General features: G+C 49.4%; 1 protein-coding gene across 1 annotated transcript in view; it reads left to right on the top strand.

Annotated features, from left to right (window-relative positions):
• The window catches only part of LOC127569302 (calcium/calmodulin-dependent protein kinase type II subunit alpha), a 197,166-nt gene that overhangs the window by 138,361 nt on the left and 43,882 nt on the right, over nt 1-14,923 (top strand). Inside the window, exons 7-8 of the mRNA XM_052013818.1 lie at nt 9,532-9,634; nt 13,816-13,899. Of these exons, the coding sequence (XP_051869778.1) occupies nt 9,532-9,634; nt 13,816-13,899 (187 nt within the window). The remainder of the gene's footprint in view (nt 1-9,531; nt 9,635-13,815; nt 13,900-14,923) is intronic.

Raw genomic sequence — 14,923 nt, 5'->3', positions numbered from 1 at the left:
TGAAGAGACCGGACGCAAACTGAGAGACTACCTCGTCGAGCACCTTCGTTCCATCCACCGTAGCAGCCGGGATCTCCCGGTGGCCAGCCATTTTAATTTCACTTCCCGTTCCCACAACGGCCTGTCTGTCCACGGCCTCCTCCACTGCCGAGTTGAGGCCAGGCGCAGATTAGAGGAACAGCACCTCGTATTGTGCCTCGGTAGTCTCCATCCTGACAGCATGAAGGTCGAATACTCAAACCTCCGGTAACCGTTTGCCTGTGTCCCTTCTCTTTTCTCCTCCTGATCCCACTGGCCCCTATCACCCCATCTCTTACCCCTCCCCCACCCTTCTCTGCCCATCACCCACACACACCTCCCACCGGTTTCCCTCCCCACCTCTCTCCGTTCCATGCTCCACCTTCCTCTCCTATTGGATTCCATCTTCTTCCAGCTCCCAGCTTCTGACATCCTTACCACCTTCTCACCTCCCTCGAGTGCCTATCAGCCCCCCCCTCACCTTGATCCACCTACCACCCGCCAGCTCTTGCTGCATCCCTTCCCTCTTCCGTCACTATACTGGCCATCTTCTCCTTCCTTCCAGTCCAGACGAAGGGTCTCGACTGTCCATTTCCCTCCATAGATGCTGCCTGACCCATTGAGTTCATCCAGCCCCTCTGTGTGTTGCTCCAAAGTCCTCTCCATGAGCACACAGGGCACCACAGTCTACTCTTTGCCCTGCAATCTGCTAGGAATTGGTCAGGTAGTGGCTAGTTAATGGGAGGGAGATTTCCTATGGTCTCGCTAGGCAACGGGAGCCTTATTGAAGGTGGCCTGTTTCTATTAATCTTTTTTTATTATTAATTTTATTACTCAATAAATACATTAGTGGCTGGTCGAGACCAGACTCCTGAAACAGACACTGCATTCCGAGCAACATCGTGGGAAGAGGTTCCCAGATGTACAGAGAAAAGGATTCAAGGACGTGCCTCAAAGCTTCCTTGAAAAATGCACCATCCCCGCTGACTCCTGGGAGTCTCTGGCCCACAGCTGTTCGGAGAGGGGGAGGTGGGTTGGGATGGGGGGGTGGGGGGTGGGGGGTGGTGGTGAGCAGCTCGAGGACGTGTGTCAGGAGCACACGGTGGAGGGAGTGCCCCACCTGCTCCGTCAGGCGACCTGTGGCATGCGCTGGGTTCCCTCAGAAATGGAAGCGAGTTCGTTCTCCATCCCAAGGGGCTGCACGAGGGAGAGAGAAAAGGGTGGTCAATCCAACTCCGCTCCTCCCATTTTTGACCCCCTTTCCCAAACCCTCATCTTCGTTTTCGTCCTCCTCCCCCTCCTGGTTCCATCCACCTACCACCCACACACTTCACCCACTGGATCCCCATCTGGTTGCACCTGCCCTACACCTCTCCTCTGATGGTTCCCGTTATCAAATTCCTTATCAGGTTCCAGCACTGGGAGCCTTTCTGTCCCCACTTATTACCCTTCAGCTGCTGTCTCCACCTTCACCCCTCTCGTTGCATCTGCCTGTCATGCCTTACCCCTCCTCAGTCCAGCCATCATCTACCAGCCCCTGCTTCACCCCTCCAACTCACCTCTTTATACCAGCTCCCTCCCCTCTCCACTCTCAGGCCTGATGCAGGGTCTTGACCCGAAATGTCGACAGTTCCTCCCCCCACAGACGCTGCTCGACCTGCTGAGTTCCTCCAGCGAAATGGAATTTTTTAGCAGGAGACAGAAACAGAGAGTGTGGGGTTAGGGTACAATGAGGTTGGAGGCTGTGGAGGGGAGGTCTCCAGGGGGGATGAGGTCGGTGATGGTGCAGGAGGCAGTAGCCTGATGAACATCGGTGGGTCCTGGTCCAGGGGTAGGTACAAGGTGTCCAAGAGCTGCCATCTGGCCTTGGCAAGGGAGAGGTCAGTCCACCAGACTACAACGGCACCGACCTTGTCTGCGCGTTTGATGGTGAGGTTGGGATAAGATGAAGGATCTCAGCCCGAAACATCGACTGTCCATTTCCCTTCATAGATGCTGCCCGATCCGCTGAGTTCCTCCAGTGATTTGTGTGCAGTTCTTCCAGCAGATTGCTCCTGATTCCAGTGTCTGGGGTCTCTTGTGTCTCCAGTCTATCCAACTAGTCCAGCTCAATAACATGGTTTTTCAAAGTTAAAGTCGAGTTTATTATCATCTGCACAAGTCCATGTGTGCACAGGTGCAATGAAAAACTTACTTGCCGCAGCATCACAGGCACAGAGCATCAGATAAGCAGCATTCACAAGAAAAACATAAATTAAACATTTTTACAAGAAATAACACAATAACAGCAAAGAAAAATCAATCCATTTTAATGCAAAGTGATCAGAGTGGTCCCAGTGTTGCTAAACTGTAGTGATTAGGGTTGTGCCGGTTGGTTCAAGAACTGAATGGTTGAGGGGAAGTAGCTGTTCCTGAACCTGGTGGTGTGGGGACTTCAGGCTTCTGTACCTCCTGCCCGGATGGGAGCTTCGAGAAGGTGGCACGGCCTGGATGGTGATTGATGTTGCCTTCTTGAGGCAGTGCCTCCTGTGGTACTACCGATGGTGGGGAGGGATGTGCCCGTGGGCAGAGATCACCACCATCACCTCATCAGGTTCCGCATCACCTGGCCGCCTCCTCTTTAGAAAGTCCTGCTCCCACTGCCCATTCAGACAGACCGTCCCAGATCACTGCATGAAAAAGTCCCTCTGCACGTCAGCACCCAAAGTCTCCCTCGTTCAGTCTGAATCCCCACTCTCCTACTTCACCAAGCATTCAAATCACCTCCCACTGTTATGCAGATGTGCTAAATATCCCCTTGAGAATTGGAGATTGAAGGGCAATCCAATCGAGATGATTAAAGGATTTAAGAGGGTGGAGAGAGAGGGAAGCCATTTCCTCCGGTTGGGGGAGTGCAGAACAAGTTAGAGCCAAGCCAGTCTGGGAAGAGTACAGAGGAGATTTACGAGGACTTTGCTGGGACTCGAAGGACTGAGTAATGGAGAGAGGTTGAGCAGGTTGGGGCTTTATTCATTGGAGCGTAGGAAAATGAGAGGTGATCTTATAGAGGTGTATAAAATCATGAGGGGCATAGACAGGGTGAATGCACACAGTCTTTTTCCCAGGATTGGGGAATCAAGAACTAGAGGGCACAGGTTTAGGGTGAGAGGGGGAACCCGAGAGGCAACTTCTTCACCCAGAGGGTGGTCAGTAGATGGGACGAGCTGCCAGAGGAAGTGGTTGAAGCAGGTACATTAACAACATTTAAAAGGCACTTGGACAAGTACATAGATAGGAAAGATTTAGAGGGATATGGGCCAGATGGGATGAGCTTAGATGGGAATCTTGGTCGGCATGGACCACTTGGGCCGAAGGGCCTGTTTCCGTGCTGTATGACTCTGTCAGAATCAGGAGGCAAAACACTGCAGATGCTGAAAACCTGAAACAAAAAAACTGAGCGTGCTGGAAACACCCAGCAGGTCAGTCGGCATCTGTAGAGAGGGAGGGGGAGGGGTGGGGGAGATGGAGGGAGAGGGGCAGGGACAGGGGAGATGGAGGGAGAGGTGGGAGAGGGGAGTGGGGGAGAGAGGGAGGAGGGAGAGATGGGGTGGGGGGGAGTGTTGGAGAGGGGGAAAGGGAGAGACGGGTGGGGGGGAGTGTTGGAGGGGGAGAGAAAGAGAGGGGAAGAGAGAGGAGGGAGTTCCCAACTGAAGACCCCTCATCAGAAGACGTTAGTTCGAACTTGTAGAGAGGATGTGGGAGAGATGGATGTCGAGGGGAATATCTCTAGGACGTCGTCAGTGTTTAACAGATCAGTGAGGGCAGTTAGTCAAGGGTCAAGGCTTTATATTAAAGGCCAATAGAGATTTGGAATTCTCCCCCAGCCACCAAAAAAGAAGCCACTGGGGATGACAGCCAATTGAAAATAGAACATAGAACAGCACAGGGACAGGCCCTTCGGCCCACGATGCTGTGCTGAACTAATTAAGCTAATGACACCTAATTAAACTAATCCCTTCTGCCTGCACATGGTCCATACCCCTCCATTCCCTGCACATTCATGTACCTATCTAAGAGCATCTTAAAAACCTCTGTCGTATCTGCCTCCACCACCACCCCTGGCAGCACATTCCAGGCACCCACCACTCTCTAAAAAAACATGCCCTACCACATCTCCTTTGAACTTACCCCCCTCAGCTTAAATGTGTGCCCTCTGTGCCAACGTGACATGAGTATGAAAAACAACACAATCAGAGACAATCTATGGCAGTGCAGGAGGTGGTCCGTAGTGTTCCGTTGCTGAGGTGGGGTTAGGGTTGTGCGGGTCAGTTCAAGAACTGAATGGTTGAAGGGAAGTAGCTGTTCCTGAACCTGGTGGTGTGGGACTTCGGGCTTCTGTACCTCCTGCCTGATGGGAGCAGCAAGAAGACGGCACGGCCCGGATGGTGGAAATCTTTGATGATGGATGCTGCCTTCTTGAGGCAGCACCTCCTGTAGATGCTGTCAGTGGTGGGGAGGGCTGTGCTCGTGATCCGATGTTTGTGCCTGTTTCTGGGATTTGTGCGAGGTTAATTATTTCCTAACAAAATAACTGTTAAATAGCAGCTGCTTTGTTGATGGCTTTAATGGAATTGCTGGCAGCCAGGGCAAAGGTGGTTCTAAAGCTTCAACCTCTTGTTCAACAGGCAGACATACAAAGTGATGCAAAGCAATATGGAAAGCTGGTGAAAGACAAAGGATTAGTCAGGCAGTGAGTGGCAGGGATGTTAATTGAATTGCAAATAGTGCACTGCCGAGAGGTGGCCCTTTCCTCTTCAGTTTTATGACTAGTGATTAGTGCACTACAGTGCACTTACACAGAATGACAGGTCTTTCACGATAGCTGTAGATAAGGATAGGTATGGGGCTAGTGGGAGGGTTTTAAATTGGAGCAGGGCTAATTATGAAGGCATACGGCAGGAACTAGGTGGAGTAAACTGGGAACACATTTTTGCTGGGAAGTCCACGTCGAACATGTGGGAAGTGTTTAAGGATCAAATACATAGGGTACAGGACAGGTATGTCCTGATTAGAAGGGAGGCCATGAATGGGAAAATAAGGGAACCTTGGATGTCCAGAGAAGTGATGAACTTAGTCAAGACGAAAAAGGACAAGTATGTAGAGCTTTGGAAGTTATAGAGCACGTGAGGGCCATAAAGAAGCTAGAAATGAATTCAAGAAAGGAATTAGGAAAGCCAGGAGGGGCCATGAAAAGTCCTTAGCAAGTAGGATTAAGGAGAATCCAAAGGCATTCTAAACCTACATAAGGAATAAGAGGATAATGAGGGAAAGGGTAGGACCACTTAAGGATAAAGAAGGGAATCCGTGTTTGGATGCAGAGGATGTGGGTATTTTGGATGCAGAAATACTGAGTATTTCTCCAGTATTTACCCAGGAAAGGGATGTGCAGGACGCAGAAATTGGAACTGAGGGCGGAAACACGTTAGGGCACTTAGAGGTCAAGAAGGAGGTAGTGTTAGGTCTACTAAGCAGTATTAAGGTGGATAAGTCCCCGGGGCCCGATGGAATATACCCCAGGTTGCTGAGGGAGGCTAGGGAGGAAATTGCTGGGGCCTTGACCAGTATCTTTGTGTCCTCTTTGACCACGGGTGAGGTCACAGATAACTGGCGAGTGATTAATGTTGTTCCTCTATTTAAGAAAGGAACAAGGGAAAATCCGGGAACTATGGACCGGTGAGTCTCACGTCAGCTGTAGGGAAATTGCTGGAGAAAATTCTTAGGGATGGGATATACGAGCATCTGGAATCCAATGGGTTGATTAGAGAAAGCCAGCATAGCTTTGTGTGGGGCAAGTTGTGTCTTACTAACCTGGTTGAGCTTTTTGACAGGGTGACGAGAGAGATTGATGAAGGTAGAGCTGTAGATGTCAACTATATGGACTTCAGTAAGGCATTTGACAAGATCCCACATCATCGGTTAATCAAGAAAGTTCAGATGCATGGGGTCAGTGGAGAATTGGCTGTGTGGATCCAGAACTGGGTTGCCCACAGAAGACAGAGGGTGGTGGTTGAAGGACTTATTCGGGCTGGAGGCCTGTGAGACCTCTGCTGTCTGTGATGTACATAAATGACCTGAACGAGTATGTTGATGGATGGGTTAGTAAGTTTGCAGACGATACCAAGATTGGTGGAGTTGTGAATAGTGTAGAAGACTGGCGACAGATACAGAGTGATATAGATCATTTGCAGATGTGGGCAGAGAAATGGCAGATGGAGTTTAACCCGGATAAATATGAGGTGTTGCACCTTGGTGGGACTAATGTCAAGAGGCAGTGCACTCTTAGGGCAAGACGCTAAGCAGTGTTGAAGAGCAGAGAGACCTTGGGGTGCAAGTCCATGACTCATTGAAAGTGGCTACACAGGTAGACAGGGTGGTTAAGGCGGCTTGTAGAATGCTTGCATTTATTAATCGAGGTATTGAGTACAGGAGTCAAGAAGTTACGATGCATCTCTGTAGAACTCTGGTTAGGCCACATTTAGAGTATTGCATGCAATTCTGGTCACCTCACTACAGGAAGGATGTCGAGGCTTTAGAGAGGGTGCAGAGGAGGTTTACTAGGATGCTGCCTGGATTAGAGGGCATGTGCTATCAGGAGAGGCTGGACAAACTTGAGCTCTTTTCTCTGGAGCGGTGGAGGCTGAGGGGTGATAATTTTATACACTTCCATAAAATGATGAGGGGCACAGATAGAGTGGACAAGCAATATCTTTTTCCCATTCTTGAGCGATCCAATACCAGAGGGCATGCATTTAAGGTGAGAGGAGGAAAGTTCAAAGGAGATGTGTGGGGCAAGTTTTCACACAGAGAGTGGTGGGTGCCTGGAACGGGCTGCCAGGGGTGGGGGTGGAAGCAGATACGATGGTGGCATTTAAGAGGCTTTTAGATAGACACATGAATGTGCAGGGAGTAGAGGGATATGGATCAATGGCAGGCAGAAGGGATTAGTTTAATTTGGCATCATGTTCGGCGCAGACATGGTGGGCCGAAGGGCCTGTTCCTCTGCTGTACTGTTCAATGTTCTACTAGCATTTAGTCCCTGGCCTTCTGTGCCTTGACAGTTCCAAGTGCTCATCCAGATACTTGTTCAATATTGTGAGTCTCTGCCTCCACAGTCCCTCCAGGCAGTGTGTTCCAGTTTCCAACCACCCTCTGGGTGAAAAAGTTCTGCCTCAGATCCCCTCTAAACCTTCCACTCTTTACCCTAAACCTGTGCCCTCTAGTCTTAGACACATTTGCTATCTCTTCTTGTCTTCTTCTCTACTGACAACAAACACCTGCATTTCTATAGCACCTTTTACATAGCAAGACATCCCAAGGCACTCTGCAGGAGCATGAACGAGACAGACATCACGGATGCAAATGAAAAGCACGTAGTCTTTTTCCCAGGGAGGGGGGACTAAAAACAAGAGGGGCAGAGGTTTACGATCAGAGGCGAGAGATTTAAAAGGGACATCAGGGGCAGCTTCTTCATGCAAAGGGTGGTGTGTATTTGCAACGAACTGCCAGAAACAGTGATTGAGACAGGCACATTAGCAACGTTTAAAAGCCACCTAGATAAGCACATGGACAGGAGAGGTTTAGAGGGCTATGGGCCAAACGTGGGCAGATGGGACCAGCTCGCTGGGCAACACAGTCAGCATGGATGAGTTGGGCCGAAGGGCCTGTTTCCTGTATGACTCTCTGACTCTATCACTTTATATTAGTGACACACAGCACAGAACAGGCCCTTTGGCCCACCAAGTCTGTGCCAACCAGCAAGCACTCACTTGCATCAATCCTGACCTCTGGTGCTGTCTGTGTGGAGTTTGCACGTTCTCCCTGTGATTGCATGGGTTTCCCCCGGGTGCTCCGGTTTCCTCCCACATCCCAACGACATGCGGGTCGGTGGGTTAATTGGCCGCTGTAAATTGTCCCCAGTTGTGTGGGTGAGGGGTAGAATCTGGGGGGGGGGGGGGGGGAGGAATTGATGGGAATGTAAGGAGAATAAAATGGAATGAATGTAGACTCATGTTTCATGGTTGGCAGGGACTTAGTGAACCGAAATCTCTCTCTCTGTGCTGTGTGGCTTGATGACTCCCTGTGGGAGTGAGTTCCACATTATTGCTGCTCTTTGGGTCAAGGAGTTTCTTCTGAATTGCTGACTGTTTTTATTACTGACTCTTACCTTGACGGCCTCTGATTACTGTTTTCCCTGCAAGTGGAAATGTCCCTCAACACCCTTCACCATTTTAAAGGCCTCCATAAAGTCACCCCTGTGCCTTCTTTCCTTGTGAAAACCCAGTCTGTTCTTCCTTCCCTGAGATGTACCCATCTCACTTCTGATGGCATCCTTTCAGATCTTCTCTGCAGTCTCTCTAGTGCCTCGGAGTAACGTGGTAACCAGACCTTATGTAGTAGTGTGGCCAATATAAACTACCCCCGATAGAGTCAAACAGCAGAGAAACAGGCCCTTTGGCCCATCATGTCCATGCCAACCATTTTGCCCATCTACACTGAGCCCATTTGCCTGCAATTGGACCATATCCTTCGATACATTATCTGTTCAGGTGCTTAATTTAAATGCCCCTTATCCAGATGCATCACAGCTTGGTACGACAACTGTTCTGCCTGTTACCGCAAGAAACTGCAGAGAGCCGTGGACACAGCTCAGCACATCATGGAAACCAGCCTCCCCTCCATGGACTCTGTCTACACTTCTTGCTGCCTCAGGAAAGCAGCCAACATAATCAAAGACCCCGCCCACCCCGGACATTCTCTCTTCTCCCCTCGCCCATCGGGCAAAAGATACAAAAGCCTGAAAACACATTCCACCAGGCTCAAGGACAGCTTCTATCCCGCTGTTTTAAGACGATTGAACAGTTCCCTAGTACAATAAGATGGACTCTTGACCTCACAATCTACCTTGTCGTGGCCTTGCACCTTATTGTCTGCCTGCACTGCACTCTCTCTGTAGCTGTAACACTTTATTCTGCATTCTGTTATTGTTTTCCCTTGTACTACCTCAGTACACTGTTGTAATGAAATGATCTGTATGGACAGCATGCAAAACAAAGTTTTTCACTATACCCCGACTCGTGACAATAATAAACTAATTTACCGATTTAGTGACTGTACCTGACTCCACCATCTCCTCTGGCAGTGAGTTCCACAGATCAACCACTCTCTGTAAAAAAAAACGTACCCCTCCGATGTGTAGGTGAGGGGTAGAATCCAGGGGGGAATTGACGGAAATATGGGGGGAATAAAAATGGGATTGTGTAAATGGGTGGTTGATGTTCAGTCCAGGGTGAGAGGGGTCTTTGATTATGTTGGTAGTGGACCTGCTGTACGTCTGTATGATTCCCTAATAAGCATCTCTAACTTCCGATCCTGACCTCGGATTGCAAGCCCCTGGGCAGGAGGGGTGAAGGGGTTGGTTTTGTTGACTCTCCTGCTGTCTGGTCACCAGTCTGACTTCCTCCTCTCCAATTCCAGCCAGAGAATCTGCTTCTCGCCTCCAAGAACAAAGGGGCTGCCGTGAAACTTGCCGACTTTGGCCTCGCCATCGAAGTTGAAGGGGACCAACAGGCTTGGTTTGGTGAGTTGAGTCAAACACAGAGCAATCCATTGCAGGGACAGGCCCTTTGGCCCACCCTGTCGATGCTGACCATGACGCCAATTTAAATAGCACATCTGCCTGCACATGGTCCATACCCCTCCATTCCCTGCCTGTTCATATGTCTGTCTAAATGCCTCTTAAAGATAAGATAGGATATCTTCATTAGTCACAGGTACATTGAAACACACAGTGAAATGCATCTTTTGCGCAGAGTGTTCTGGGGGCAGCCCGCAAGTGTCGCCACGCTTCGGGCGCCAACATAGCATGCCCACAGCTTCCTAACCAGTACGTCTTTGGAATGTGGGAGGAAACCCACATAGACACGGGGAGAACATACAAGCTCCTTACAGACAGCGGCCAGAATTGAATCCGGGTTGCTGGCGCTGTAATAGCGTTACACTAACTGCTACACTACCGTGCCTGCCCTTAGGAATAGTAAAGGGAAAAAATAACTGGTGAGAGTTGTCTCTAGGCCACCAAATAATAACATTACAGTGGCACAGGCAGTAAACCAAGAAATAGATGTAGCAGAGGATGCGGAGAGTCTACAGAGAGATATGGATAGGTAAAGTGAGTGGGCAAGGGTCTGGCAGATGGAGTACAATGTTGGTAACTGCAAGGTCATCCACTTTGGAAGGAAAAATAGAAGAGATTATTATTTAAATATCGGATATTAACATAGCAGATGACCTGTCCTGGGCCCAGCACACAGATGCAATCACAAGGAAGGTGCGCCAGCCCCTTTACTTTCTTAGGAGGTTAAGGAGGTTCGGCTTGTCACTGAACACTCTATCAAGCTTCTACAGATGTATTGTTGAAAGTACCCTGACTGGTTGCATCATGGTCTGGTACGGCAATTTGAATCTGCAGGAACGCAGCCCAATACATCACGGGCACATCCCTCTCCACTAGCAAAAGTATCTCCATGAGGTGCTGCTTCAAGAAGGCAGCATCTATCATCAAAGACCCCCACCACCCCGGCCATTCCATCTTCTCACAGCTACCATCGGGCAGGAGTAACATCTCCTCTGGGGAAGGTGCTCCCGTGGTGCTGTTGGGATGGGAGTTCCAGGGCTTGGAGCCAGTGACGATGAAGGAACGACGATATGTTTCCAGTATCCAGAATATTTCTGTGTTGTGTCAAGCTGGAGTAAGCAGATGGGTAATGCGAGTGTGCTCTGTGTTGTAAACGTAACCTGTAGTCATTCACAGATAGAGTCAGCACTGCATTGCAAAAATATTCACACCGCTGTGTGTGAATACCCATCACCGGAAGCACTCAGAGTCTATAATGTGCTGCGCGTCTGCCAGAAAAGGCACCATCCCTCTTTAAGTAACCATTATCGTCTGCTGTCTAACAACAACAACTTCCAATGATGTAGCACCTTTAATGTTGCAAAATGTGCCAGGGCACTTCACACATGAGACCAGTGAATTGAACTTGAAAAGGAGAACAGAGCACAGGGGGGTTACCACGGAGGTCGTGTGTTAACATCTATTCATTCATAGTCTATGGACATCACTGATAATGTCAGCATGTTACTGGGGCTGGAGTTATCAGGAGAGACCGGACGAGCTGGGACTGTTTTCCCTGGAACGAAGGAGGCTGAGAGGTGACATGATAGAGGTTTATAAAAGTATGACAGGCATAGATAGGGTAGATAGTCAGTATCTGTTTACTATGGTGGGGTGTATAAAGGTAAATTAGTTTATGACTGTTTCTGACAGTCAGAGACTTTTTCCCAGAGCAAAAATGGCTAACACGAGGGGACATAATTTTAAGGTGATTGGAGGAAGGTATAAGGGGGATGTCAGGGGTAGGTTTTTTACACAGAGAGTGGTGGGTGCGTGGAACGCACTGCCGGCAGAGGTGGTGGGGGCAGATACATTAGAGATATTTAAGAGACTCTTGGATAGACACATAAATGATAGAGAAATGGGGGGCTATGTGGGAGGGAAGAGTTAGATAGAGTTAGAGCAGGATAAAATGTCGGCACAACATCATAGGCCGAAGGGCCTGTACTGTGCTGTAATGTTCTATGTTCGATATTCTATTGTCACACGTACCGAGGTCCAGTGAAAAACGTTGTTTTGCATGCCATCCATACAGATCATTCCGTTCCACAGTGCATTGAGGCAGTACAAGGGGAAATAATAACAGAATGCAGAATAAAGTGTTGCAGTTACAGAGAAAGTGCAGTGCAGGCAGACAATAAGGTGCAAGGTCATAACGAGGTAGATTGTGAGGTGAGAGGGAGGAACTTTAAAGGGGATCTGGGGGATAAATTTTCCACCCACAGCGTAGTTGGTATCTGGAATGAGCTGCCAGAGGAGGCAGGAACAGTAACGCCATTTACTTGAATGAGCGGGGCATAGAGGGATGTGGAATTAATGCCGGCAAATGGGATTTGTTTAGATAGGTATGACGGTCAGCATAGACCAGGTGGGCCGAAGAGCCTGTTTCTATGCTGTACAACTCTATGACTCCATTTAATGTCCATGCCTAACTATCTCTGAACTGAAGGGTAACTGGAAGTCAACCACATTGGTGGGTCTGGAGTCACATATAGACCAGACTCAAGATCTCTGTACCCTGAAGGACATTGCTGACCCAGAATGGTTTTCCTGACATTCAGGCAGTTTTAAAGTTACTCTTACTAAAAGTAGATCTTTTTTTTAAATTCCAGATTTACTTAATTATTTGTATTTAATTTGCTCAGTGGATCTGGTGGGATTTGAACTCGGGTCCCTCGATCTTTGACTGCTGCCCAGTATTTTACCAATGTATTAATCCACCGAAGATCTGTCGTCTAGGGGGATGGAGAGGTTTGGGGAGGGAATTACAGAGAGTTGGGGGAGACGGTCACTGTGGGAGGAGAGATGGATGGACAAGGGGCCAGGAATGGAGGAGAGTTGGTGGGTCGGAGGAGGTCGCAGAGACAGGGAGGGCAATGTGGAGGGGATGAGTCTTGGAGTGAACTTGGAAACGAGGACAAGAATGTTAAAAGCAAAGCAGGTGGAGGAGAAAGGTCGACGGTAGGGAGAGGAACGGCAGGTATTTCTGGATCACACGGGAAGGGGAGATAGAAAGGAGGTAGAGGAGACCACAGGGTAACTGGTTGACTTCCAGTTACCCTTCAGTTCAGAGATCATTAGGGATGGACATTAAATAGAGTCCTAGAGTTGTGCAGCATCGAAACAAGAACAACACACACACTGCTGGAGGAACTCAGCGGGTCGGGCAGCATCTGTGGAGGGAGATGGACAGTCGACGTTTCGGGTCGAGACCCTTCATCTGGATTGGAAAGAAAGGGGGGACACAGCCTGGGCGGCACGGTAGTGAAGCAGTTAGCGTAACGCTATTACAGCACCAGCGATCGGGATTCAACTCCGGCCGCTGTCTGTAAGGAGTTTGTACGTTCTCCCCGTGTCTGCGTGGGTTTCCTCCGGGTGCTCCGGTTTCCTCCCACATTCCAAAGACGTACGGGTTGGTCGGTTATCATGGGTGTAATTGGGCGGCGCGGGCTCGTTGGGCCGGAAGGGCCTGTTACCGTGCTGTATGAATAAAGTTTTAAAAAAGGTGAAGGGAAGGGATAAAACAAGAGCTGGCGGGTGATAGGAGGATCCGGGTGAGGTGGGGTGGAGGGGGGGTGTGGGGTGGGAGTGGGAATGATGCCAGAAGCTGGGAGGTGATGTGGAAGTGGTAAAGGGGTGAAGAAGGAGGAATCTCATAGGAGAGGATGGTGGACAATGGGATGGAGGTGGGGAGGGGACCCAGTGGGAGGAATGTGTGGGTGAGAGGTAGATGGCGAGGATGGGGCAGTGGAAAGAGGTGGGGAGGCCAGTGGGATCAAGAAAAGGGGGAAGGGACAGAGTGGAGGGATTACTGGAAGTTAGAGAATTTGATGTTCATATCATCAGGTTGGAGACTGCCAAGGCGGAATACGAGGTGCTGTTCCTCTAATCCGCATCCAGCTTCAACTCAGCAGTTGGGGAGGCCGGGGACGGACGTGTCGGTGTGGGAATGGGAAGTGGAATTAAAATGGCTGGCCACCGGGAGATCCCGTCTGGAACAGCGGACGGAGCGAAGGAGAGATCGAAGCCTCACTTCATTCAAACAGTTGGCCAAGTTCTATCTCTTGCTTCCATTCTCTCTGCAGGCTTTGCTGGCACCCCTGGGTATCTCTCTCCTGAGGTCTTGAGGAAAGATCCCTATGCTAAACCCGTGGACCTGTGGGCTTGTGGTAAGTAAAGCTTTGGGGACCGACTCCTCCAGAGGTAGTAGTCTTGTCTGGCTTCCCTCCAGCAATGGAGTGTGTGACAGTCAGAGTGAAGGGTCTCACAAATATTATTCCAGCAAGTTATTGGAGAAAGGCAGAACAATATTTGTGTGTTTCTCACCAGGCACGTGCAGTCTGAGATTATTATTATGGAACTGATATCTCAAGGGTGACAGGTTGGGACCCAAGGGGCAGCAGGTGATCAGGGACTGGGTGTTTCTTGCTTGCACATCAACAGATTTCCCCAGGCAGCCATCTCACGGCGGTGGGACCATCGCCTCTCAGTCAGAGATTTATGGCTTCCTGTCCCGCTCCAGAGAAATCTAGGCTCAAGTACAGTATTATGGGAGTTTTACACTGTCAAAGGTTCCATCTTCAGGAATAATTTGGTAGATTGGTTTTTTATTGTCACACATACCGAGGTACTTTGTTTTGCATGCCATCCATACAGATCATTTCATCACATCAGTGCATTGAGGTAGTACAAGGGAAAACACTAACAAAATGCAGAATAAAGTGTTACAGTTACAGAGAAAGTGCAGTGCAGGCAGACAATAAGGTGCAAGGCCATGATGAGGTAGATTGTGAGGTTAGAAGTCCATCTTATCGTATGAGGGAACTGTTCAATAGTCTTAAAACAGCGGGATAGAAGCTGGTGGTACGTGCCTTCAGGCTTTTGTATCTTCTGCCTGATGGGCAAGGGGAGAAGAGAGAATGTCCGGGGTGGGTGGGGTCTTTGATTATGTTGGCTGCTTTACCAAGGGAGTGAGAAGTGTGGACAGAGTCCATGAGGGGAGGCTGGTTTCCGTGATGTGCTGAGCTGTCTCCGCAACTCTCTGCAGTTTCTTGCAGTCCCGGGCAGAGCAGTTGCATGAAACATGTTGAGATCTAAGGAAAGATGTGCTGGCCCTGGAGAGGGTCCAGAGAAGGTTCACAAGACTGATCCCAAGAATTAAAGGGTTAACATGTGGAGTATTTGACGTCTCTG

This window comes from Pristis pectinata, chromosome 4, assembly GCF_009764475.1.
Source record: "Pristis pectinata isolate sPriPec2 chromosome 4, sPriPec2.1.pri, whole genome shotgun sequence".
In the NCBI taxonomy this organism is placed as follows: Eukaryota; Metazoa; Chordata; class Chondrichthyes; order Rhinopristiformes; family Pristidae; genus Pristis; species Pristis pectinata.
This window is presented reverse-complemented; position numbering and strand designations above follow the sequence as displayed.